The sequence below is a fragment of the Lethenteron reissneri genome, chromosome 23 (genome assembly GCF_015708825.2).
Source record: "Lethenteron reissneri isolate LAM-NWPU_2019-01 chromosome 23, ASM1570882v1, whole genome shotgun sequence".
NCBI lineage: Eukaryota > Metazoa > Chordata > Hyperoartia > Petromyzontiformes > Petromyzontidae > Lethenteron > Lethenteron reissneri.
The window spans coordinates 10,658,032-10,685,812 of record NC_083801.1 but is presented as its reverse complement, the minus strand read 5'-3'; the positions used below and the strand labels follow the sequence as shown (position 1 = coordinate 10,685,812).

Below are 27,781 nucleotides of genomic sequence, written 5' to 3'. Positions count from 1 at the left end.
GGTGGGTGGCCAGCGCCACATCCGGGCCACCTTTGTCTCCCCAATGTTGATGTTTACACACTCTCACCAGGTACTCGTTTGAGGCTGTGTCGACCCTAGGCGAGGCCCATGACCGATTCAGTTTAATCCTCACTGGTGACTGCCGTGAGCGGGAATCGAACTCGGGACACGCCGGGTTCGTAGCGCAGTGCGCTAACCGCTGCGCCACCGCTCTCCACACACACACAGACACACTGACACACACACACACACTGACACACACGCACGCACTTGTTCTCAAACGCATTCCTAACTAATATTAAAAAAAAACTACCCCGTTGCTCGCGTGCTCCTAAACTTTGTCCGCTCGTAAACTATCGAGCTGTGGTAATGATTCCTGTAAACGCGCCCGTGTGTGCGCGCGTAGCCCCCGAGGGGACGCTGACGCTGTAAAGTTTGGGAGCCATACCTCCTGCAGTTTACAGGTGTCATTTGAAATAATTGCCCGAAAGAGTCTCTTCGGGACAGATTCCCTCGTCGAGATGGCCCCGCTTTAGGGTCGGATTTTTTTTGTTAGTTGTGATTTGGACGAAAAGGGAAGCAACCCGAAACCCCCACTCGCGCGAGGAGGTAACAACGCCGAACGTTCCGACACACAGACGGGCCAGCGACCCACTTGCTCCGCTGCTCCCTACGGGGCTAGCAAAAGAAATGCGCTATCGTTTTGGCTTCCTCCACAGACGGTTGCCCACACGCCTTGGAGAGCGGTGGCGCAGTGGTTGACGCGTCTGCTCTCGGAAACCCGCTGACACGACGAGGTCGATTCCAGACCATCGCGATCATCGGCGGCGAGTGATATCCGAAACGGGTCATGGGTCTCTCCTAGGTCGATTCAGCCTTAAATGAGCGCTTAGCGCGGTGTCAAAAGCAGCCGGTGCGTTGTCCTGACCACACCACCACCCCCTTGTGTTCGTGTGCCCGGCAGCCCGCGTTAGATGCACTTGCCGTCTGTAGTATATACTGTGGCCAACGCGAGTGACGATTATCTGAACCGGCTCTGGGCCTCTCCTAGGTCGACGTGGCCTCAAATGAGTACCTGGAGCGATGTGTAAACATCGCTACTTGCGAGACACATGTGGCCGGGCGTGGTGCTGGCCACCCACCCCCTCGGGTGCCGTGCCGGTCTTCATAAGTGCTCGCTCACAGCACTTACCCCAAAAGTATGTTGAGGCTGTGCGGAGGTTCTTTGTGTTTGTCTTGTGTGTGTTTGGGCCAATAAATAGATCAGCGTAACACTGCGCTAAGGCCCCTGGATGTCCTGACTTCATCTCTTCACCGTCTAATCTTGCAACACCATCCGTGCCTATCCTAGGTCGACTCAGCATGAACACGAATACCCCCACGACGACTGGTGTGGACATCGGCAAAGGGAAGACAAAGGCGGGCCGACGTCGACGTTTTGTGGGCAGACGGCAACGCCACGACCTCGCGTGCCACGCGAACGTCACTTAACTCGTGCTCGCAAAACAGCGCTCACGACACTCCTTCTTATTATTATTATTGTTCTTCTGTCGTACGGCTCTGTGCAGCTGCTGAGCAACGACGACGATTTCCCATTCAGGTGGCCAAAGCCAGACAACCGCGTCAGGATAGAGCATCGCGTCGTTAGACGTTCTTCATTCAGACGCCGTCTCCCCGACAAAACCTGGTCTTCGCCTGAGGACGGCTGCTTGCGTTGTGGCCGAAACGTCGTGAGAATTATTTTATTGTTTTATTTTTATTATTTTATTACTTCCCTTCTACGTGACTTTACCGAAAGAACCAAGAAGATGAATCCCTGCAGTGACGAAAGCTTTAAATCGAAAAATTCGTTAGACGTTGTGCGCTCTGTTCTGGATGACCACGACAGACCACGCGACTCGCGACACTGGCGGAGGCTTGAACGGCGAAGCGCGCGCCTGTCCGCGGGATGTGTGGCGCGCGGGGGAGGGGGGGGTAGATCGCTCTCAGGACTCGCGAGTGAGCCTCGCTGGGGGTGGAGCCGAGGGCCGTGCGTGTGAAATGCGCGTTAAACAATTCGACGGGGGCGACGGCCCCCGGGCTCCCATGAGCGAGACTTTGACGGATGAGCAATGCGACTCGTTAGGCGCGTGAGCGAGGCGGTGTCAGCGTGTGTGTGTGTGTGTCGGGAGCGGTGGCGCAGTGGTTGGCGCGCTGCGCAACGAACTCCGTGATCCAAGTGTGTAAGTGTGTGTGGGGAGCGGTGGCGCAGTGGTTAGCGCGCTGCGCTATGAACCCCGTGATCCAAGTGTGTAAGTGTGTGTGTGGGGAGCAGTGGCGCAGTGGTTAGCGCGCTGCGCTATGAACCCCGTGACCCAAGTGTGTAAGTGTGTGTGTGTGGGGAGCGGTGGCGCAGTGGTTAGCGCGCTGCGCTATGAACCCCGTGACCCAAGTGTGTAAGAGTGTGTGTGTGGGGAGCGGTGGCGCAGTGGTTAGCGCGCTGCGCTATGAACCCCGTGACCCAAGTGTGTAAGTGTGTGTGTGTGGGGAGCGGTGGAGCAGTGGTTAGCGCGCTGCGCTACAATCCCGGCGACCCAAGTGTGTAAGTGTGTGTGTGGGGGGAGCGGTGGCGCAGTGGTTAGCGCGCTGCGCTATGAACCCAGTGACCCAAGTGTGTAAGTGTGTGTGTGTGGGGAGCGGTGGCACAGTGGTTAGCGCGCTGCGCTATGAACCCCGTGATCCAAGTGTGTAAGTGTGTGTGTGTGGGGAGCGGTGGCGCAGTGGTTAGCGCGCTGCGCTACGAACCCCGGCGACCCAAGTGTGTAAGTGTGCGTGTGTGGGGAGCGGTGGCGCAGTGGTTAGCGCGCTGCGCTACGAACCCGGCAACCCGAGTTCGATTCCCGCTCACGAGCACCTCGGTCGAATCAGCCTCAAATGAGTACCCGGTGCTGTGTGTAAAACATCACCACGATGGAGACAAAGGCGGTCGGGCGTGGTGCTGACATGCCGGCCTTCATAAACACCCGCTATCATCACTTTCCCGAAGTCGTTTAAGGTTACACGGAGGATGTTTGGCTTTGCGTGCGTCTGCGTGTGTTTAATTAAATTCAAACAACCGAATAAAAGAGTTGAAGAGAGCGAGCAAGAGAAACAACGATGACCGAGGGGGAAGGAGAGAGATCGAGAGAATGCGATCACGAGTGAGTGACCGTACGAGAGAATTTGCATGCAAAAGTCAGCGTGTACGCACTGAACACCCACACACCGACATACACAAACATAGTACCCCGTGTAGCCTTCACCAGACTGCTGGGGCAAGTGCTGTTAGCGAGCACCTATGAAGGCCGGTACGACACACGAGGAGGTGCGTAGCCAGCACAACATCGCCACTAGGTTCTCATTTGAGGCTGAGTCGACCGAGGGGAACCCCAGGCTCGGTTCAGATAAAATCGCCACTGTTGATAGCCGTGAGCAGGAATCGAACTCGGGTGGCCGAGTTCGTAGCGCAGCGCGCTAACCGCTACACTACCGCTCCCCACACACCACCAGACAGCAACACATACCAGCTTACACCGATACCAACACAAATACCCCACGTACAGCCGACATAGACTGTTGGGGTGGGTGCTGTTGGCGGACAGCACGACACCCGGCCGTCTTTATATCTCCAGTGCATGCCGCATCACGCACCCGTTCATCTGCAGCTGATGTTAGCTGTGTCCGAGCCGCTCCAGTATCTAACGTCGCCGCGTTAGTCACGTAGTTCGCAAACCAAAACACACACGCACACAAACATCCACATTTAAGCCTCCATATCCACACAAACACGCCCATACACACACGCATCAAAAGACAAAGGACCCCCGTATAGTCTTAACAGGCTGTTGGGGCAAGTGCTGTCAGCGAGCACCCTATGAAGACCGGCACGGTACACGAGGGGGTGGGTGGCCAGTCGCACGCCCGACCGCCTTTGTCTCCCCCAGTGGCGATGTTTGCACACCAGGCTGAATTGGCCCAGGACCAGTTCATGAATTCGTCATTGGTGTTGGGCGTTTGCGGGAGGCGAACTCGGGCCTCCTAGCGCAGCGCGCTCACCGCTACACGACTACACAACACAAAGACAAAGATCCCCCCGTGTAGCCTTAACAGACTGTCAGGGGGCAAGTGCTGTTAGCGAGTAGCACCGGCGAAGGCCGGCACGGCGCACGAGGAGTTGGACACTACACAAATACACGCAGACACGCACACAACCCTCGCGAGCCCACAAATACAAACCCACACGGTACGGGTAAGTGCTTGGTCACGAGCATCGGTGAAGGCCGGCACGAACCAACACACAAACGCACAGTCGCCAAATTGCCGGGCGTTTACAATGGACTAGCGGTAGCGCGTTTGCGGTTCGAATCCAGCGGCTGCCCAGGTTAATACTGAGGGTGTATTAAGCACACGCAAAAATACGCTCGATTGCTTCACAGTGGAAGTGCAAGAGTAGGTCATTGCCGTCTCACGGTCCAAATTTGCGCAATTTGAAAGATTTTCGAATAATAAGTATATATATAAAGTATATTAATTACAGCTGAAATTACTCAGCAATCATCGCCCTCCTATTATAAAAAACTTGGCAGGACCCTCCTGAAAATATATACATGAGGCTTTCCTGGGTAAACAAGCGCAATATATCTTGACTTAAAGCTTTCGTGACTGCAGGAATTCATATTTTTTGGGTCTTTCGGTAAAGTCACGTAGATATGTTCAAAGAAAATAACAAAAATAACCAAAAACTACGACGTTTCGATCACAACACAAGCGATCGTCATCAGGAAGAAAACAAAGAAATAAATCGAAACGTCGTAGTTTTTTGTTATTTTCCTTGAACCTATCTACGTGACTTTACCGAAGGACACAAAAAATAAAGTTTTGCTGGCTGGCTAGGAATCCTCACTGGCTGCCGCGTGGGATGAGCGCATCTGCGCGATGACGTCACCCGCATACCAACCAGCGTTGAGCCGCGTCCCCTGCGTGCCAAAATGACGCCTCGCCCCAACGCCATCCTCCCGACCCGGGGGCCGTGTGTCCCCGCGCAAGAAAGTGCAGGCAGTGCGAGCCGTGACAAATCAACAACACGCGCACGCGCACACACACACCACTCACGCGCACACACACACCACTGCACCCACACACACCACTTACGCGCACCCACACACCACTCAAGCGCACACACACACCACTCACGCGCACACATACCACTCGCACACACCACACACCACTGCACGCGCACCCACACACCACTCAAGCGCACACACACATCACTGCACCCACACACACCACTTACGCGCACCCACACAACACTCAAGCGCACACACACACCACTCACGCGCACACATACCACTCGCACACACCACACACCACTGCACGCGCACCCACACACCACTCAAGCGCATACACACATCACTGCACCCACACACACCACTCACGCACTCACACCACGCACGCGCACACATACCACGGCACGCGCACACACACACCACTCACCCACACACACACACACCACTCACGCACACACCACGCACACACCACACACCACTGCACGCGCACCCACACACCACTCAAGCGCACACACACACCACTGCTCCCACACACACCACTTACGTGCACACACACACACCACTCACGCACACACACACACCACTGCACCCACACACACACCACTCACGCGCACCCACACAACACTCACGCACACACACACACAACACTCACGCACACACACACACCACTCACACACACACACACCACGCACGCCCTGGGGTGGTGGTGGTGGTGGGGGTGGTGGACTTGCCTCGCGTGAGCATGGTGTTGCCGTAGGGCAGCTTGTTCTTGGTCTCGAGCGAAGAGCAGTTCCAGCGGTGGTTGCGCATCTGGTGCTGGCACTCGTGGATGGCGATCTGCACTCCCTGCACGGCGGACGCGGCCACGTCTGGACTGCGCATGCAGAGCTCCAGCTGCCGCCGGCTCAGTCCCGCGAGGGTCAGGCACACGGTGTTGGCGTTCAGCACGGGCTCCGGGGGCAGCTTGAGTCCGAGGATGTCGTTTGTGAGCGCCCTGGAATTTGTTGTCGTTTGTTTGTTTGTTGGTGGGTGGTGGTGGTTGGAAGTTGTTGGTTCGGTCCAGCCGGAGAGGTGGAAGCCATGTACACGAGCACGCACACAGACACGGGGCGCAAGCACGCACACATACGCACACACGTGAACATAGAGGCAGGAGTAAACACGCAGCAGCAGCAACAGCAATAACAACCGCCGTTCACCGACTAAGTGGCGGTGACATCCCCACGGTGCTTGTGCCATGCTAGGTGCACTTTGAGGCCACGTGAAGTGTTGAAGGACCGCTGGCAGGAGGTCACGGAACAGACCCAGGTGCCGTGGGATGACTGACTGAGATGACTGGCAGATTCACCAGCTGTGCCCCCAACTGTGTCAAGTTTCTGCGGTTTAGCCGTCCGGCGCTCTGCTCGTTGTTGTGAGCGTCGCTCCTCTGCCCTTTTTGTTGTTGCTGGAGGGCGACTGCCTCCAACTGCGTGTAACCTACACGAGGCTGTTGGGGCAGGTGCTGTTAGCGATCACCTATTCGGGGATGGTGTGTCCGGTCGCCTTTGTCTCCCCAGAGCTGATGTTCACACCCAGCACCAGGTACTCATTTGAGGCTGAGTCGACCTCAGGCAAGCCAGTGAGTGGTTCAAACATTCGTCACCGATATCGGCCGTGAGCGGGAATCGAATTGGGGTCGCCAGGTTCGCAGAGCAGCGCATTAAACGTTACACTACCGCTCCCCATTGACACACACACACACGCGCGCGCACAAAGACAAACACGCACCCCCACACGCGCACGAGGTCTGTAAGTAAATCTGCTGCCTATGAGAGAAGAGGGAGGTCGCGGACTAATGGCCGCTCTAATGAGAACCAGGCTGGCGCGAGTCGTGTTTCTCTGCGCGGGTTTCCGAGCCTCGCCCCCCTCACCCAGTTCCCTCACCCCCTCCTAGTATCAGGTCAGTGTTTAACATTCATATTCTTAGGGTTTTTTCGGTAAAGTCACGTAGGTAAAAATTTTAAATTGATAAAAGTAAAATAAAAAAAAATCACGACGTTGCCTCCGAAACGTCGAGATTTTTATTTTTTATTTTATTTTACTTTTATTAATTTGAATTTTCTACCTACGTGACTTTACCGAAAAAACCTAAGAATATGAATACTTGCAGTCACGAAAGCTTCAAATCTAGAATGTTTAACATTCGTTTAAAGATGTGTTTTTAACGTTGATTGTGCAGTGGTCCCTCTGAGTGTTTGTATTGCCCTCCCAACCACTCCCCCTCCCCCCCTTCCGACGAGGTCACGCTACGGAGTCGGGGACGCACACCGCACCAGGATCTCTCCTCGGTGAGCAACACCCGGCCGGGAATTGCTCGCCGGTGAGTCCGAGCAGGTGCGAAACTGCCCCACGTCTTATCGGCGAATTCATTTCTTTGAAAGACTTCGTCTGAGATCGAGGCATCACTCCCCGTGTTGACGCGCGGCATTCAAGAAGACGCATTTCTTGGTGGCGGTGATGATGATGATGGTGATGATGATGGTGATGATTTCCCGCGACGAAGAGATATTGAGCAGTACCAGCGGCCTGAGTTCTATTCCCGGCCACGGCCTAACATCAGCGGCGATTTCTGAAAGCCCCAAGCCCATCATCGACTCACATTGACCAGGGTGGCGAAGCATGGTTATACTATTTCCACGACCGGTTACAGTGTGGAAAGGCCTTCATCCATCAGTAGATCGATAGTGGTGTGGATATACACTCTATCAATGTCCCGCGCATCATTTTCATTACGCGCAATCACGGACACCCGCAGAAGCACGAACGTCACGGACGTGGTCGAGGCGTCCATTCCTCTCGCTGTTACCTGCTCGGCACCTGTCGCGGACTCGCGCGCTGTAAATTTCACTTCGCGTGCATTCCTCCCAGAGACATCTTAGAGCACGTCGGTCCATCATCTCGCTCTCTCCTCTCTCTCTCTCTGCCTGTCTGTATATCTCCCATTCAGGAATGCACATTTTTTTTTTCTGCGTCACCTTCACGCACCGCTGTAGATTTGTCCCGTGATAAAAACCGCTTGTTATTATTCGGCGCTCACAGGGGAATTTACGGCGCTCAAGCCAATACCGCGCTGGTGGAATGCCCACCGCCTTGGGTGACTCTCTTGCCCCGCCGATTCTTCACCGCCTTTCTCGGGATCCGGTGGAAATTCCTCGTTCAGACTTAAGAGGGGAGCGGCTTTGGGGAATTAATAAAAAAAAAACGCTACACCTCTGTGTGTGCGTGACGATAAATAAAAAAAAGCGCAACCGCGGAGGAAAGTTCGGTATCTTATCATTCAATTTCATCGTAAAAACTTCCCCTTCGGCCATGATCTATCCGCTGCTCGATGAATTCTATCGAAATGTAATCATCACTGTGCCACCGCTCCACCCCCATGAGCATGAAGCGCTCAATAGTTGTGCTGGAGACCGTCGCTTCTACGGTAGACGTACTCATGAAGCTGCGAGAACAACATTTTATCCAGTAAAAAAAAAAATCGAAAAACATCTTTATCATTTCCACTGAAAAAAGGCAAACATGTGGTGGGTGTCCAGCTCGAAAGAGCGTGGGACCGCGCTTAACGCTCGCTTCTAGCCGCGAGTCATTGGTGGAAATTCCACATTCCTGGGATGGGGGCGAGCCAATCCGCAAGACAGCACCTGTAGAATATTGTGGTCATGTTGAGCAAGTTTGGTTTGCACAGGATTAGACTTAGTCATGCATCAACGTTAAACAAAAAAAAAACATACAGCCTTGCCTTCCACGAACACGAATCGCACTTCCTCCAGCATCCTCTACTTGGGTCACGTCCAATGTACGTTTCATAAAGCCGAACAGATTTCGCAGAGATTAAAAACTATTTTCATTTTCTGTTTTTGAACAACAGAAAAGGGTGACGTAAAGGAGTCTGCGTGCCACAATCTCCGATCCTGAAAGATCGAGAGACCGAGCTCATCGCCGTTACGTTTCGCGGTCGAAGAACGGGTTAATGATTGATGGAGTGACACATCACAGATGAAAGAGTCCCACTTAGCACACTGCACAATTTTAAATACGTAATAAGTAGCTCGCTTACAAAAAAGATAATGACTTAATTCATGCCAATAACTCCAGTCCGGTTGGTGCTGTTCCTAATTATCCACAAACAGCCTTGATTGTGAGCACACGTGACTTGCAATCCAAAGATCACCGGTTCAGTTCCATCTTCCTGCGCGGCAGTTAAAACGATGTCCATGTTGCTTAAATTCCACCCCCAACACGTGCCACCTCTGCACACCCGGTAGTATCAATTGTATATGTGCACCGCAGTTAGTTAATTGTGTGGTGGGCTAAAGTGTGGAGACTCCCGCCTCTGCCAAGACCTTCTGGCCAGCATGGAAGAGTAGGCCAAGTACCGTTTAGAGGGGAGCTATCTAAGAGACCCCTTCCGCCACCAGTGGCGTCGGTGAGTCTTTCAGGGCTTCACCTTTGTCTCTGCGTGTCCTTTATTGAACCAGGCGAGAGCTCCTTGGGTGTTATTGTATCCGAGTGGAGGCTGCCCCCCCCCATCCACGATGATTCATCTGTAATGCATAGCACGTCACGTGCAGGACGTAATAATGCCTTTAGTTATCACGGGAATGCCTTGCTACTGAGTCTCAGGACTATTTTCGAAGAGGGCCCTGCACTGCGATGTTTCGCCAGTCGTGTTGACGAGTGGCCTTCACGTGACAGGAAACCAGGACTGACCGGAGAAAGCCCACGCTTAAGAGGGGAGTACCCGTCGGAGCTTTGCACGGATAGATTCAAGAATCCATTGCGGTTACTGCCATCTTCTGGCAACTTCGCGGTCGAAGTCTGCAACAGCTTTTATTCCCAGGCAGTCTTCCATCCGACTACTAATCGGACTCGATTCAGCGTAACTTCCGAGATCGGGCGCATTCAACGTGATGTGGTCCAACAAAGAAAATGCAAGTCTTAAAAGTTGAGGCCACGACACCGACAAACACGAATATGCTCCTGACAATTTCGTCACCGAGTCTCTAACGCCTACTTTAGAGCAGGCAAGCGCCCTTTGGAAAGTCTAAAGAGGCATCGGGTGGTCCTGGCAGCGGGAATCGAACCGTGCCTGTCTGCGGTAGCCGGCTCAGCTGGCAGCTCTGCTTATACAAATGTGCAGCCCTTTGTCAATCCACTGCTTAGTGAAGCCCCCCCCCCCCCACGCCACACGCCGGGATTGTTTCGCAATACTTGAGGGTTGGTGGAGGGGATGCCGGGGATAGATTCAAACACCACTCGCGTGTCCGCGAGCGGTGGCCAGCAATGCGAGCTCATAGCGCAATGCGCTAACCACTGCGCCACCCTTACTGCCCCACAGTATCCACGCGATCTCCAATCCCCGCAGCGGGCGGGCATTCAACATTCATTAAAGGCCGCCTTCATTGCCGAGTAACGCGCATTCGAGCAGTTCTCACTTCATCGTTAAGTCTTGGCGGTGGAGCGGTGGCGCCGTGGTTAGCACACTCTTGCGCTACGCACGCGGTCACCCGAGTTCGCTTCACGGCTATGGCTCACAGGGGGTCACCGATATTAAGACCCCCCCCACTCGCACCCACAACGCCCCCCCTCCCTCCATCTACCCTACCCACCTTCACCAACCCGCACTGTGACCGAAATGCGTGGTCTTTATCAGTTCGTAATTGACAATTATAGGCTGTGATTCTGACAATCTGTCAAACACATTATCATGAGCGTAGGCTACTAACGAGGCGATACTGACACGCGTTCTAGACTGCTAACATCTGTACATCAAAGGGGAGGCGGGGGGCGATAATTCAACAGCGGCTGTAGCTTTTGAACCAAGCGTCTGCGCGCAACAAGGGATCGTGAGGTTTGCGCGCGCGCCGACGGAACGGCCGAAACGCATCGCTCCCTTCGGCGACAGACGCATCCGGACACTTCAGACAGAACTGGCAGCGAGGCGAGCTCTCTCGTTGAGGTGTCAATCGGACCCTGCGTAATGAGGCACGTCGCACGCCTTTGCTGAAAGCCGAAGCGCATCTTGGCGCATCTTGGCGAAACGACCGAAACGACGCGGTCTCCTCGAAGCGCTTCCCCGCGCACAGAGCGACGGCAGCGCGTTCGACCAACGTCGGAGGGAAAGCCGCGCTCCCCGAGCAAAACACGGCCCCCTTAGATGTGTCCTCTACCCCCCCCCCAAAAATAACAACCGCAGCAAATGAATCGCATCGCCAAGGCTCAACTACTGTCCGAACGATTCCACAATGCGCGCAATGGCAATGCGAGCACACGTGACGGCAACAGACGGCGGCGGCGATTAAACTCGAGAAGTCGCCTTAGATCATTGGGGACAGACAGACGGGGTGACCTTTCGTTAAAGTCAGGTGAGAGGCCCATCGAGACCAGAAGTCGCCCAAGAAGGAAACATGAACAGGCGTCGTCTTCCTTGTCACCTGCTCTTCTTCGTGTCGCCCCTTTCCCAAACGCACTTCAACATTTGCAGCTGCGGTATACGACCCGACGCGACATCATTCGGCATTACCCGCGGCGAGCAGCACGCATCTGTGTGAGAGCGCGAGTGTGACCAAACGGGTGCTTCGTTAGCCAGAGAATTCGACCCGGCCCATCACACTCGCCGGGGCTACACAACGGAGTACCACTTCGCAGTTATGCCAACAGTTGTCTGTGCCATCGCTAAGCCCGACGTCCGCCACGTGAACGCAGTAGACTCGCTGGCTCCGAAGCGCGCGTTTCCTTTTTCCCCCGTCTCTTACAGCGGCGTCAACATACAACAAAACGGGTGCTTTTTGCAGAACAATGCGGGGGGGGGGGGGGACGTGGAGCGAGCAGGCACATGCACAGAACAATCCGAACAATGCCTTCTATTTGTGCAGAAAAGCCTCGCTGAGTCTCAACACTCGGGACGGTCCTGGCATTGATTCGTTCGGTCAATTCCACGGCCTCGTATGGGGACAAAGCGGAGTTCGTGTCCGGAAGGAAAAAAAAACACCACCACCACCACCACACCAGAACTAGGAGCTAATAAACGCAAAGCCTCGCACAGATAGATCCGCAAATCCATTCTCCTGAATATGACCACCACGCAGCAGCAGCAGCAGAATGTTAGCCAAGCCCGAGGTCTTCACCTAGCAGAGACAGTCCCACGTGTCCGCGCACCTGTACACCTTCCTCACCCCCATCGCGCACCTGTACACCTTCCTCACCCCATCGCTCACCTGTACACCTTCCTCACCGCATCGCTCACCTGTACACCTTCCTCACCCCATCGCTCACCTGTACACCTTCCTCACCCCATCGCTCACCTGTACACCTTCCTCACCCCCATCGCGCACCTGTAAACCTTCCTCACCCACATCGCGCACCTGTACACCTTCCTCACCCCCCCTCACCTGTACACCTTCCTCCCCCCCCCCCCCCCCATCGCGTACCTCTCCCGCATCTCTTACCCTCGCGCGGCGAGCGCCATGGCCATCGCGAGCACCAGACACGGCACCCGGGTCACCGCCATCCCTCCTCCCGCAGGGCGAAGCGGGAGGAAGCACTGAGCCCCCTTCCCGCCGAGCGCCCCCCTCCTCCTCCTCCCACCTCGCGAGAGGGGCTCAAACGAGCCGCGTTCCCCCTTGCCCCACCTCCCCCTGGACACCCCCCCCCCCCCGCCAGCCGCCGCCTTCTGTTATCCGAGAGAGGACTCAGCGCTCCTGGAGCTCCGTGTGGACTCGAGCGGACGATCCTCTGCGCCGCGCGCACGCGGGACGAGTCACGCGGGACGGTCACGCGGGACGGTCACGGGGACGCGGCGTGCCGAGGTGGCGCACGAGCGCAGCGAGCGAGCCCCGGGAGACGGCGCGCGCCTCCTCCTCCTCCTCGTCGCCCATTTGCGCGGCTCGGCCCCGCGATCCGAGGATCTGTCTGCCTTTTCTGCGGTGACGTCAGGGCCAGAGAAAGCAATACACCACCCACCCACCCCACCTCATCCGTCCACTACCACCTCCCCCCCAATCCTCCCTCCACACCTCCCTCCCTCCCTGTGGACATGCATCCCCGCTCCTCTCTCGCTCTCGACTCCGTCCACCACCCCGCTTCATCCACTGGTCCACTCCCCCACGGACACCGCAAGCAGCCCCCCCTCCGCCCCCCAGTCTTCTCCTTTCCCTCCAACCGCGGTGTCTCAAAGAAACTCCTAAATGCCCCCCCCCACCACCCACTACAACCGCCTACCTTCCTTAACAGCCCCCCCCCCCCGACTCTAACCCTCCACCCTCTCCTTCCCTCCCACCGCGCAGTCCGTCACAATGCTAAAGCCCACGCAGGTCCCGTCGCCTCGCTCACTCCCCCAACGCAGGAGGCAGGGAGTCGCCCCCCCTACACTCTCGCTCACGATACCCCCCCCCCTCCTCCTCCACTCTCTTCCGCTCGCTCGCCCCTCTCTCTCTCCCCCTGGCTCCCCGCGACTCCCATTGGCTCTCGCTCTCTCCACCGGCTCCCCGGTGCTCCCCCTGCCTTCCCCCCCGGCTCCCCCCCCTCCCCCCCCCATGGTCTCTGAGGCGTGTTGCCGCACGCCTGTGAGCGCCGTGCCTCTCGCTCTCTCATCCACTCGCCTTATTGACTATCGGCATTATGGGGTCATAATGACGATAGTCAAGAAGGTGAGTGACCCGCGGTCATAATGATGAGATGTAGTCGATCCGCTGCTAGACGAATGCTTTCCCCGTAAAGGCATCATGGTCGCGAGTCGTGGTCTCTCCACTGCTGGATGGAGGCCTCTCCACGCCGTCGATAACCCTCAAGGGTCCTACAATGCCAAAAATCCACCTCGCTGCTGCACGTGAACTGATCTCATCCCTTTTAGATATGAGCAGTGGTGATCATCTCGGTCGCGTGTTCGTTCCGATGTACTCGCACTGCACAGATGTGAACGGCCGCGGAGTGGAAACAACTTTGACTCGGCGCGTGTCCTGCGCATGTGCAAAGCCTCAGTGGGTCTCAAAACACTGTTTTATTTTTTTACAAGTTCACCTGTGTCTAGCCGTTAATTCTAGCACAACCTCGCCATCGCTGCCTTCCTTTTGCCAGATCGCACAGGTGTTTGCACAGTTGACAGCTGGCCTCAAAAGTTTTGTTCTTAACAGCCTCATCAAACGTATGGGGGTGGAGGAGTGGCGGGTGGCAGGTTCACAGCTTGGCAAAACGGCTGACACGCGCTACAATGGGCATCCTTGCTGGTTTGTTCCCGCGTGGGCGGTGAGGACATGGATCTGCACGTGTTTTGCCGAATAGGAGCAATGACCCAGCAGCACGTGCATCGGAGTTGAGGAGCCTTGGTTTGAGGATGTATGATGCGTGTCTCTTGAACTTCGTTCGCACAGTTCGTAGCCAGCCGCGTTAATCGCAGGTGCTGGGGAAGGACAACAACCTCAATACAAACATGTAGTTCTCAAGATATTCGTTTTCAATCGAGATTTAAAAGTGCAGGAAGAGCGGTTAGCGCGCTGCGCTACAAACCCGGCGACCCGAGTTCGATTCCCGCTCACGGTAAACACCAGAGATTATTATCTGACCCAGTCCTGGGCCTCCCCTAGGTCGACTCAGCCGTCAAACGAGTACCTGGTGTGGTGTGTAAACATCGCCACTGGGAAGACAAAGGCGACCGGACGTAGTGCTGGCCCATATAGGTGCTCGCCCCGAAACGTCACCTATTTTTTTATATCTCCTTTTAATTCCACAGTGTTATTAACGAACATGTTGCGTTTTGTGTGTGTTCATTGTGCTTATGCGCCACTGCCAACGTAAGCGACATCACCAAAATAAATCGTTTAATATCTAGCCACGAGAGACCGCTACATGCACTGCGATGTAAAGATGAAGAAATCGATTGCGCACTTGAATCGCGACAACTCGTTGAACCGCCACGTGGGGAGGAGAGGGTGGAGGGGAGGGGGAAAGGGGGGTGGAGGGGAGGGGTGGGGTGGAGGGGAGGGGGAAAGGGGGGTGGAGGGGAGGGGTGGAGGGGAGGGGGAAAGGGGAGGGGTGGGTGAAGGGGTGGAGGGGAGGGGTGGAGGGATGTAGGGAAGGGTGGAGGGGAGGGGTGGAGGGGAGAGGTGGGGTAGAGGGGAGGGGGAAAGGGGAGGGGTGGGTGAAGGGGAGGGTGGAGGGAGGGGTGGAGGGGAGGGGTGGGGTGGAGGGAGGGGAAAGGGGAGGGGTGGGTGAAGGGGTGGAGGGGAGGGGTGGAGGGGTGTAGGGAAGGGTGGAGGGGAGGGGTGGAGGGGAGGGGTGGGGTAGAGGGGAGGGGGAAAGGGGAGGGGGGGTGAAGGGGGGGGTGGAGGGGAGGGGAGGATGAAGAGGAGGGGTGGAGGGGAGGGGTGGAGGGGAGGGGTGGAGGGTGTAGGGAAGGGGTGGAGGGGAGGGGTGGAGGGTGGAGGAGTGGAGGGGTGGAGGAGGGGAGGGGTGGAGGAGGGGAGGGGTGGAGGAGGGGAGGGGTGGAGGGTGGAGGAGGGGAGGGGTGGAGGGGTGGCTCCTTGTCACCCCCCCCCCTCTCGCCCCATACGAGAACGCTTCGCTCTCGTGCTGCCGAGACGCGCACCGACCTGACACAGTCCGACCGATAGATCCCCTCGCGAATACCTGGGATTCCTCGCCTGTCCCGTGCGCCCCCCTCCCCTCCGCCGCCAGACCGTGGAGCGTATCACAAATACCCGGTGGTGGAGGCGACCACACTGCCGCTATTGTCCCGGGGAAGATTAGCGCAGTGAGAGAGCGAGCGAGCGAGCAGAAAGAACGAGACCCGGTCCTTCTCCTCCTCCTCCTCCTCCACGCGCTCGTGTGCACGCGCGCGTGGCGTGCGGTGCTCGCCGCTCCCACACACCTCGGCCCGCCATAGGAATGTGGAATTTCCACAACAAGATGACTGCCCCCTCCTCCTGCAGGGTGGCCCACCCGCGTAGATGAGCACCGTGCCACGGTGATAGCTTGTGGCAAGTGAACGGAGGTTGTGTATTTTTTAACGAACTTGACCCTGTCACGGTAATGTGGAATTTGCACGAAATGACACGCGAACACCAACAGGAATACGCACTAATGGTGTTTCGGCTTCAACTTGCATTATATACGCGAATGCAACTCTTGTACGATTACCCTGCCTTGGCTGCCACGCATGAGCTATTCCTGCCCACTGGCCATCATCCGTTATATTGACGTCTCCTGCACAAGCCCACTACTTATCTTAAGCGATGAGATCGGATCTTGTTGCAGGTGCTGAGTGGACGAAGCGAAGAAGTGAACGCTTTGTGAAAGCCACGCTTCTTAAATTACGGCCAATTCAAGCTTAATTACACGGTGTTTGCAGTTCGGGGTCAATCGCGCGCAGCACTAAGAATAGTAATTATAATTGTTGCGCACAGTCTAAGCGCGTTAGCCCTCAATTCGCGTGGAAGTTGTCCCACAACGTGAACATTCCGCGTGAGCAGCACGCAGATCGCACACGCGGTCGGTCGGGTAGAGTGGTAGCAGCGAGCAGAATGAGCGCGCGATGTTTGTGTGAAAATATCACAAATCCATGGATGCGGCGGTCGCGAGAAGGGAGGAGGGATGATGGCAGATGGTCAATCACGATGAACTGAGTGGCAACCGAGGAACGGATGATAGGAGGCACGTCCACCGGGGCGATGGATCGATGAAATCAGCTCGTGTACAGGTGCTCGGTGGATTATTACATCCCGGGACCATGTGAAATACCGGCGGATTGTAGATGCCTTCGTCCAGCAGTGCATTGACCATGGCTAACGACGATGACGATGATGATGATGATGACAGAGTGTGATATGATGCACAAAGCATAACAGATTGTTGGGGCCTTCACCACACGCGGCCAGCCATTTCCCCCAGTGCGCATGTTTACACACTCACCAAGACACTCGTTTAAGGCTAAGTCGATGTATGGATTGGGTGGGAGGGGGGGGCCTGGACCGGTTCAGTTATCACTCGCCACTGATGTTATCCGCGGTTAGGAATCGAACCCGAGTTGACAGCGCACTGTGCTAACCAGTGCGCCACCGCTCCCCGCCACGTCGTGTGTGGTATTGCACACACACACACACATTGACCACGTACAGTAGTACCTGCCACTCGTGCGTGCGCTCTGGGCATGCATAGCCAGTGCCCTAAACTGCAGGCTTGGTAACTTATTAACGGACACGGTGAAGCACCATTTAGTTTTGTTACAGTAGAGTCAATCTACGTCATGCTGATCCTTCATTATCCCGTAACCACCACCTCCCCACCAAACGCCGTGTATCATGCGGTCCGTGTAATTGCATTGCTCATTACAGTCTTTCACTCTGCGGTGGTGGTGATCCGCTAATGAGCAGTGAGCGTATTAACAAGGTGCAAGTCCGGACATTTTGATAGCCCTGTGTAACACGTTTTTTTTATTCCTGGGTATTAAGTGCTATTTCCTAATTGCTTGTGCCTCAAAAGTACAGATAATGGCTATTATTCCCCACAAACTTTGCTTCTGTGATCAGGACAGTGATATTTTGAAATTTACCTATTTCCCAGAACATTCCAGATAGATTCAGTGCTGAGTAAACTTGGAGTAACTTCTAGAACATTCTAGAACTTTCCAGTAATATAAATAGTAGCATAAATACAAGGGCCTTCAGCCCACCAGTTCAGTTTAGTTCCAGCTGCCTAAGTGGATACATATCTGCATTTTTCTGAGATGGCATCAAGAGGCTGCAAGCATCCGGCAGACACATTTTGCTATGTCTGCGGCCAATTTATCAAGACAAGAGCGAAAAAGTACTCTGTGGAAGCATCTGCTAAGATGTGTGAGGCCTACAAGGCATATTTCGGCATGCCTGTTGGGGATCAAGACAAACCCTGGGCACCTCATTTCACCTGCGAGCAATGCAAAAAAAACTCTGGAAGGTAAGATGGACAATTGTTGCTCGGAATTTTATGTTATAAACTTTGTTTTAAAAAAATTGTAAAAGTTTTTTTTTCATTTTAAATGTTTTACAATTGTCAATGTTATTGAAAAGATATATCATAGATGAAAAATATTGCAATAATCTCTTACACATTAGTCATGGGGGAAATAAATGTAATTTTGTAGGATGGTACAGAGGGGAAAAGAGAGCCATGAAGTTGGTTATCCCAAGAATTTGGCGGGAACCCACTGACCACTCAAGCAACTGCTACTTCTGCATGGTGGACCTTTCCAAACGTCGGACTGGCAATAATACACCTGCTATCACGTATCCGGACCTTCTTTCATCTATCGCCCCGGTGCCACACTGCCATGAGCTCCCCGTACACACTCCTCTGGAGAGAGAGCAGCCGTCTTTAGAGACAGCAAGTCAGAGAGCGAGGAAGACGTTGTAGATCCAGATGACAATTTCAGAGGTGGAGCTGAGGAGAGAAACCCATACGACCCCAACCAAAAGAACCTCAACGACTTTATCAGAGATCTTGATCTCACCAAGTCCAATTCTGAGCTTTTGACGTCTAGGCTCAAGCAGTGGAACTTGTTTGATAAAAGTATGCAAGTCGCAGATCAGAGGAAAGCGTCACCAACCTTTTTGCAGCTTATTCACCCGTCAAGATGGGCTCTGCTTCTGCCAGAATGTGACCAGTCTGTTCGAGGAAATCGGAATCGCCTGTAACCAAAATGAGTGGCGCCTCTTCGTTGACAGCTCATCCAGGAGTCTCAAAGCCATGCTGCTCCATAATGGTAACAAGTACCCGTCTCTTCCCCTGGCGCGATGCAACACATCACCCAGCAATCTGGCAGCCCCGGATCGAACCTCATTGCTCCAGCTACATCCTCTCCTTGGGCTGCCACGCTCAGTAACTTTACTCGCCCAACGACGATTGTGCCTGGGACCTAGAAACACGTTTATATTACCGTATTCAAATAGAACGTAACCTGCAAGCGAACCGGGCACAATGGAATAAATCGATTTTTGACGGACTGGAAATGGGACGTTTCCTCCATTCACAGCCAGTAACAATCAGCACTTTACCGTGAAATAAGCACTTCCGGCGGTTCCGCTACTGGACGAGGGCCTCCCCACGCCGAGCCGATTATGGGGGATCATTTGACCATTCTCCACCATGCTGACGAACACAAATAGATGACGGTGAGATATTTCATGCACGCTACTAAACTGAGCTAAAGAGTGCTTTGAGCTCATCGCCTACCACGTTGACGCACGCAGGTAGTAAACAAACATTGCACGCTGAACATTCGTACTGTTCAATCTTGATTTGAAGCTTTTGTGACTGCAGGAATCCACACTCTGTGGTTCTTTCGGTAAAGTCACATAGCGCTTGTGTTGCGATCGAACCGTCGTGATAATTTATTTTTCATTTAATTTTATTTTTCTACCTACGTGACTTTACCGCAAGAACCAAAGTGTACACGTACCGTCTACCTCGTGTACCGCATGCAGACTCGCGTGGAGAGAAGTAGTGTAATTAAATCTATAAATATCCCTGCGTATGGTGTAACTGAATCTGTAAGTTATTTTATTGACATTTAACAGAGCATGCTTAATATGTCAACACGTGTGCAGGCTGCGAGTTACATAAAACAATGTCACGGAGGAATGCTGCTGCTGCTGCTGCTTGAGGGAACAAGAGAGCCGAGGCAATGACTGACGACGGCGTGGTTCATGGCTCTTACATGGGGGGGGGGGGGGGGGGGGTTAGTCAGTGGCCTGCACCAACAAATTATACCCGCGCGGGGTAATTACCAAGCACGTGTCACGGCACAACACGCGGTGTGCTCTGTGCACACAAAGACAAAAGGCCCCCCCCCCGTAAAGCCTCACTCGCGTGCACGTGCACGCGCACTCCGACCACGTTCACACGCGGTCCTAAGCAAGCGCACACGGTCACGCTTTTACGAAAGTTCACACTGACGCACGCACGCACGCATACATATTAACAAGTCACACTTACACGCCAAATATACCCCACCCGCCACCCGCCACTAATGCTATTAGGGGCAAGTGCTGTTAGCGAGCACCCAGGAAGGCCGCAACGGTACACGAAGGCGGTGGGTGGCCAACACCACGCCCGATCGCCTTTGTCTCCCTAGTGGCGATGTTTACACACACCACCAGGTACTCGTTTGAGGCTGAGTCGACCTAGGAGAGGCCCGGGATCGATTCAGATCATCGTCACTGGTGTTGGCCGTGAGTGGGAATCGAACCAGGGTCGCCAGGTTCATAGCGCAGCGCGCTAACCGCTACACTACCGCTCCCCACAAACACACACAGATCACACACACAACTACACACAGATACACACACACAGAGCCACACACACACACAGCTATACACTCACACGCGTCCGCACCACGCTGTGTCAATGTTAGCCCCGTGCTCCTGGGCCGTGCATGCGTCTCTAGGCGTTCCTGCCTCTCTTCGGCCACGAGCAGCGCAGCTCGGATTTGATTTACTGACACATTCCTGCGCAGAAATGCGCCCGAGTAAAACAAAGCTGACGTCTTAAGTGCATTACTGTCAGTGCCTATTTGTCCTCCTCTAAGAGCGCCTTGCATTCGAAAGCTGGGCAGCCGCCACCCTGCTCTGATGATTGTGATGGTGCTGCTGAGATGGTGTTGCGGTGATGATGTCAATGGTGCTGCAGTGATGATGTCGATGGTGCTGCTGGGATGATTTCGATGGTGTTGCTGAGATGGTGTTGCGGTGATGATGTTGATGGTGTTGCGGTGATGATGTTGATGGTGCTGCGGTGATGATGTTGATGGTGCTGCTGGGATGATGTCGATGGTGCTGCTGGGATGATTTCGATGGTGTTGCTGAGATGGTGTTGCGGTGATGATGTTGATGGTGTTGCGGTGATGATGTTGATGGTGCTGCTGGGATAATGTCGATGGTGCTGCTGGGATGATTTTGATGGTGTTGTTGAGATGGTGTTGCGGTGATGATGTTGATGGTGCTGCTGGGATAATGTCGATGGTGCTGCTGGGATGATTTTGATGGTGTTGCTGAGATGGTGTTGCAGTGATGATGTTGATGGTGCTGCTGGGATGATGTCGATCGTGCTGATGGGATGATGTTACTATGATCACCCACGACCCACGATTGTACAGCAAACACCACACCCTTTCACCCCCCGCCCCCCGCGCCGTCACCCCCGCTGGCACACACGTGATGTCACGACGTGCACGACGGGCTCTGTTTCAAACCTCGTGACGCACGGGTCCCTGGGACGTTAACGTGCCGCAATTATGGGCGCCCATAACTCACGCCGTGAGAGAATGCAGTTCGTTATTTTCTCGGTTTTTTCTTCTTCTTCTGCTCAGCTCCGCGCGCTGCATCGCTGCCGAGCTGTAATTTTGTTCCCCTTTGAGAAAATGCCACGAGCCTCGCATGCTCAGCACAGAGTGTGGCGCATCAAACGAACACCTTGCCCAGAGTTATTCTCCGTTCATCACTTTTTGCTCGATATTTGAGTGCGCTGGGCGGTCCGGTGCCTAATGACACGGTGCAGAGCGCGTGTGTGTGTGGGTATGAGTGTGTCTGCATGTGTGGCGGTCAGGGCGCTGCGCTACGAACCTTGCGAACCGGGTTTGATTCCCGCTCACGGCCAACACCAGTGACGTTTATCTGAACCGGTCCTGGGCCTCCCATCAAATGAGTACCTGGTGCGATGTGTAAACATCGCCACTGGGGAGACAAAGGCGGCCGGGCGTGGTTTTGGCCACCCAACCCATCGTGTGCCGTGCCGGCCTTTATAGGTGCTCGCTAACAGCACTTGCCCCTAACAGTCTGTAAAGGCTACACGGGGGATCTTTGTCTTTGTTTAGATAGCGTACGGGAAGACACCTGCTCCGGCTGCAGGGATTTGGCGTCTGTTTGAGTTCAGGTTGTACGGAGCACCCATATAAAGGTCGCGACCTTTACAGCTGAACACACACACACATTCATACGTACGTACAAAACAAATACAATTATGCACAGTTTATTTTGTCAATCCACTACTGGATGAAAGCCTACCCACGCCACGACCGCAGAGGTCATTTGACCATACTTCACCACGGTGAAGTAAAGGGAGTGAGGGGGGGGGGGGCAGGCTGCATCAATGGTTCTGATATTTCTCGCTGCTGGTGTTAGCCGTGGCCACGGATTAAACTCGGGTCACCGGGTAGAGCAGTCCATTTACCACTAAGCCACCGACTCCATCCATCCATATGTGATGTGAAGGTTTTTGAAATATATAATTGTTTTATTGGAGTCATTCATGTAACTCGCATCTCTAAAGCCCGCAAAACGCATAAAGCACGCAGCTTTTCCCTTGAGGCGCGGGAAACCACAGACGAGCAGAGAGGCAGCCAGAAGAGCCGAGAGTAACATCTGCCCAAGCTCTGGGATCCTATGTTGGGATATTTGGCCGACTCCAAAGGAAAAGGCGACCGCTGGTGGAAGAGCCTCTACTGGAGGGGGCTCTATAGCGCCCATCTAGAAGGTGCAGCTACACACACATAGATGAAATATCCAGCTTGTTTCAGACCAGCAGGTTGTGTCTAAACGTTAACGTTGACTACCTCGCCTGGTATACAGGAGGTCGTGGGTTGGATCCCGACACTGACGCGTGTCTTTTTAAATCCTTTATATTAAGTTCGCGTGCTTGCTTAGGACCATGCAAATCTTTCGGTCGTTTTTTAACCCACTTCCCGTGATCCAATCGAGCTGACATTTTCCACACAGACTCGTTGTGCGTGACAATTAATGTTCGTGAAATTTTTTTTCCAAAATTTTACACTTTTTAGGACAAAAATATTATATTTAATTACCAATTGCTTAATGGTGCAATGCAATCATCTGACCCATAGGTGGCAGCCATCTCAAGCCAGAGGACGAGAGGGACTCTAGCCGCCACGCATATAAAGGATTTAGAGTGAAAAACTTTGTTTTTACGGGTTATACTTATTAAAGATTGCGGTGTCTCTTTTCCAGTGGTCGTGTGGATTTTTTTTTCTCCGGGTCCTCCGGTTTTTGCCTCCGCGTTTAGGCAAATTCTTCACAGGTTTCGACTTTTTGAGGCTCCTCAGCAATGCACTGCTGATGAGTTCCATACACAGAGGTAATCCGCCGACTGATGTCAGGACGGGCCGATGCCGGCGCTCAACGAAAAGTCAAGAGTTTAAGAAGAAATGTTAATCCGCTGATTGACTTAAATCTGTGAGGCTAATGGGCATAAAAACGTAGTTTTTATCGTTGAGGTTGATTCACTCCATGTGTTCTCACACAGCGTGTGTGTATGGGCTGAGGATTGTACATTTAGAGCCGTGTGTATGTATGTCGAACTTATTTCACACCGTACGTAGCCCACCGTGGGAGGTACGGGCAACACAGACAGACACAAAACCGCATGGAGAGACATACACCCACAGATAGACGCAAAGACATACACAGTGAATGAACACATACCGTTCACAGAATACATCACGTTGTTGTGAATACGTTTGGAGAAAGTGTACATCATCATCAGACTCGGCCTTACAATATGTTTGCTTGTCAAGCTAAGAACAGAAACGTGGTGCGGTGACTCTGGGGGGTTATCATGGCCGTGTCGAGGCACAGAAACGTCTCTTCTGACCGCCGAGGTTCGAATGCAGCTTTCAGTCACCCGTGATTAGAAACTTAATTTGGAGCTTTCGTGACTGCAGGAATTACTCTTTGGTTCTTTCGGTAAAGTCACGTATAAAGATAAAAATGTTATCCGTCTCTCTGTTGTATTACATTACATTTCTACGTATACTAGATTTGTGTTTTCTATTTCATTTATACCTGATGATGATTGCTTGTGTTGCAATCGAAACGTCGTATGCTAGGATTTGATTTATTATTGTATCTTTATACGTGACTTTACCGAAAGAACCAAAGAGTAACCCGTGATTAGATCGGCCTCTCGGGCGTGGACAATTTCTCGTCTCAGCCCGTTCACCAATAAGCGTGCACACACACAAACACAAATATGAAATTTGGAGTTTACCGTAATTCGGATTTGTCCAGCTCTGAGAGTGCCAGTAACATTCTTCATCTATTCATAGTAAAATAATGCAATGTGTGTATATGTTTATCAGTTGTATCGATAAAAACGAACGCTTTTTGCATATAAGAGGCGTGTCCCGGGAGTGCGATTAGAGCAATTAAAATTAGCAATGCGCCATCATTGTCCCGGGCCGCCGTGCTCTCACACAAGGTGATCCACTGCTCACTGCAAGGGTTCAAATCGCACATTCTTCCGTTTCGTGTCGTCGCCACGCGGCGCTTAAAGCAGCGCGATTGGTGTGGAATTGGCGAAAGAAACATAACAGGGTGGCGGCAGTCGTTAGCGGCACAGAGCCCTGCCACGTGACCACCTGAGTTGCAGTCACGGCCACGGCTGCCAGGTGGCGGCACGCGAGAGACGCCGCGTGCTCTGCCGTCAGGCGCTGTCACGAATCGCGTGGTTAGCAATGAGCAGCGTGGCGCTTACCACGAAATGAAGCGATCAGGGCGCGCGTAATGAGATAATGCGCGATGGAGAGAGAGAGAGAGGAGAGGCGAGCTGTCATTTCTCTCGTTAAGCCGGGGGTCTTGCAAAAAAAAAGCGCGGAACCCGGTGCGGTGAATGCGCTCGTGCTATTTCGCCCCTGGTCTAGGCTCTCTAAAGCCACTAATTTCTCGGACGTAGATTGGCAGCACATATATTTACCGAAGTCACAGCCTGCTCCGCATGCAGTGGTCAAACACGTTTTCGCACGTCCAATCTTTTTGGGGATAGTGTTTTTTTGTTGTTGTTAATACGATATACATCTCACGGGTGGCGCAGAAGCACTACACTTGAAAGTGTTGAGCTGTCTGGCTGTTGTCGAGGGTTGCGTGTGCGAGGAGGAGGAGGGGGTGGGTTGTTGTAACCAGCGTAAAAATCATTGAGATGTAGTCGTTCTTTATAACGTCCGCCTGTCTGTTTTTTTCTTTCATGCGGACTTTCACCACTTCCCACTAACAGATTATAGGGCGCGAATACGGGGATCACGCGGACATAATCACAGCTCCGCGGACAGCTGTTCGAGGCAACAGGCGGACGTCGCCTTTGAAGTGAAAGACTCCAGGTGATGATGGCTGATGACAAACGGGCACGGTGACGGCTGTTGCGAGCTGAGGGCGGGAACCGAACGAATGCAAAAAGGCAGCGGTGGTGGAGGCGGTGGGGAATTGGGTCCCCAGGGCTGGGGGCCATGCAGCGAGTTTGTCTCGTGAGTCAACATTCGGCGAGGAGCAGCATCAGGTTGCCCCGACCGGGGACATCTCCACCCGCTCACGTGGAAGAGCGAAAACGTGCGTGGGTGGGTGGGTGCGTGGGTGGACAGGCGAGTAGGTGAGTAGATGGGTGGGTGCGTGGGTGGACAGGCGAGTGGGTGAGTAGATGGGTGGGCGAGTGAGTGGACGAGTGATTGAGTGAGTGCGTCCGTTGCGCGTGTGCGTGAGTTGATGGGTGGGCGGGCGGTTGAGTGGGTGGTGAGTGATTGGGTGGGTGAGTGAATATTGGGTGGTTGAGTGAGTAAGTGCGTGAGCGAGAAGTTGAGATAGAGGGCGAGTGAGTGATTGATTGGTCGAGCGAGTGAACGGGTGAGTGGGTGAGTCAGTAAGTGAATGAGTGAGTGTGTGGGTAAGTAGATTGTGGGTCGGTGAGTGAGTGCATGAGTGAGTGGGTGGTTGAGTGGATGGGCGAGCCAGTGAGTCCACAAGTGGGTGAGTGAATAGGTGGGTGAGCGAGTGGGTGAGTAGGTGGGAGATCGGGTGAGTGCGTGGGTAGGAACACGTGCTAAACCGTTTTAACAGTAATCCAATATTTGTTCTGTTCAAGTCAAGTCAAGTTTATTTGTTTAACCAGGAGGTGAGAACTCAAGAGACCAGAATGAGTCTCATTTGCAAGAGTGACCTGGGTCATCAAAATGACAAAAGAAAAACAAATAACAGCACAAGCAATGAAGGAAATGCGAATGCATCGGGCAGCACGTACTGTAGGTCGCGAGTTATCGCCCTCTACGGCAGTCTGCTGTTCTCAAATCATCTCGCTGGGCTGTGCGATCGGCCCCACGATCAGTCCGGCGTGATCATTCTAACGTTGATCCTTGTTGAGTGCACTACTTTGCGTGCTACTGTTGAACTAATGTTGACTCGCATTGTGTTTCTGTGCCGTTTTCTGTGGTTCCTGGATTTATTTCCAACCCCCATGTATGCTTTGGTACATAACCTTTCTCGAGAGTTATGCGTATGCTCTCTCACAGCAGGTTTCCACTTTTCCACCTATTGCTTTACTTATGGCTGTCTCTCAATAACCTTGGTTTATCCGGTAAATGACCATTAAAATCCTACCAAGGCTTGTGGCCTTTTGGAAATGTGTGTCCGTATTTTTTGTCATAGATCCTTTATTAGTCCACGGAAATCTCTGCGAGTCTCAAGAATAGTTCAGCATCGGCATGCTACTTCACACAGTACATAAAACAATCATGAATTGACTGAAAACATCTTAATATATAGCGGACCGCAGAGCTTGGGACAATGTTGGCGGCACGTCGCTGCGCGGCCGCTGCCTTGCTGCTTGTCTGTGGCTCCTCTGCGCTCCTCTGAGTCGCTTTCTCGCTTTTCGACAGTGAGTGAACACTTTGGGGGCGGCGCGTTACAAGTTGCAATTGTTATTTACCGTGTGTATTTTAACAACAACAAGAACAACAACAAACAAATCTCAACCACATTCGTCAAGCTCACTGCCTTATAATGTAATAATGTATCACTGGTCATGTTGCAGGGCTCTGGCCCTTCTTCACAGCACGTGTACTTTATAAAAGGCGAGACCTCGACTGAGACCAAACGTCTCTTTTATTTCAAGGGTGCATGGGTCACAGTCAGGGGAAGGTTCTGCGTGGGGGAGGAAACGCGTGTCTAGAAACATCTCCACGTAGACGAATGGAATGACACTCCAACGATCCATGACGCAATCACGGCGACAACCCAGTCGCTGCACTGCCACCTACTGCCCACCCCAAGTTAGGATTCTGGCGGCATGTGCTCTCTTCGTGACTCACCAACCCCGCCACCGACGCCCTGTGTGGTTGTAGGCGTGTGCCGCCACCACCACCACACGCTCGGCTTACGTTTGACGTATCCATGATCTGACCGGATCCGGGCCCTCGTGCTGATTCTGGGCCGGGACTGGGCCGTTCTTGGACCCTTCGCAATGAGCCCGATTCACAGTGACCGTGGAAATGAGGCGTTTGTGACCAGGGCTCTTGGACCACATTTAGGGAAAACGGCCGTTTGGAGAGTACTTCATACAGCAGTGAATTCATCCTGTCTGATGATGACGACGCTGCTGCTCAGATTCACCCTCCGTCGCTTGAGTTTGGCTGACCCATCATCATCGCCATTGACTTCATTTCACCAGGTGAGAACCAATTGAGGCTACAATTTTCTTTTCTCACGTGCGAGCTGGGTAAACAGTAGACATAGACATACAGAGCCAAGCGATTTCAAGCAGATGTTCTGGTAAGAGGTAAAGGGGCAGCCCTGCAATTGCTTGCTCAAGCCACTGCTGGCAGTTGGGCCTCCACTAAAGAGAGCTTTAGAAATTCC

At 53.5% G+C, this 27,781-nt stretch overlaps 1 protein-coding gene and 1 long non-coding RNA gene across 2 annotated transcripts in view; one reads left to right on the top strand and one right to left on the bottom strand.

Moving 5' to 3' along the window:
- Positions 1-13,059, bottom strand: part of LOC133345960 (protein Wnt-10a-like) — a 45,815-nt gene extending 32,756 nt beyond the window's left edge. The window contains exons 1-2 of the mRNA XM_061557118.1: positions 12,572-13,059; positions 5,816-6,078 (exon numbers count right to left, since the gene is read on the bottom strand). Coding sequence (XP_061413102.1) covers positions 5,816-6,078; positions 12,572-12,633 — 325 coding nt within the window. The 5' untranslated portion in view covers positions 12,634-13,059. The remainder of the gene's footprint in view (positions 1-5,815; positions 6,079-12,571) is intronic.
- Positions 13,060-17,618: 4,559 nt separating this feature from the next.
- Positions 17,619-26,523, top strand: LOC133345769 (uncharacterized). The gene is made up of 3 exons (XR_009755481.1): positions 17,619-18,855; positions 25,155-25,523; positions 26,040-26,523. It is a non-coding gene; the product is annotated as an uncharacterized LOC133345769 (long non-coding RNA).
- The last annotated feature ends 1,258 nt before the right edge of the window (positions 26,524-27,781 follow it).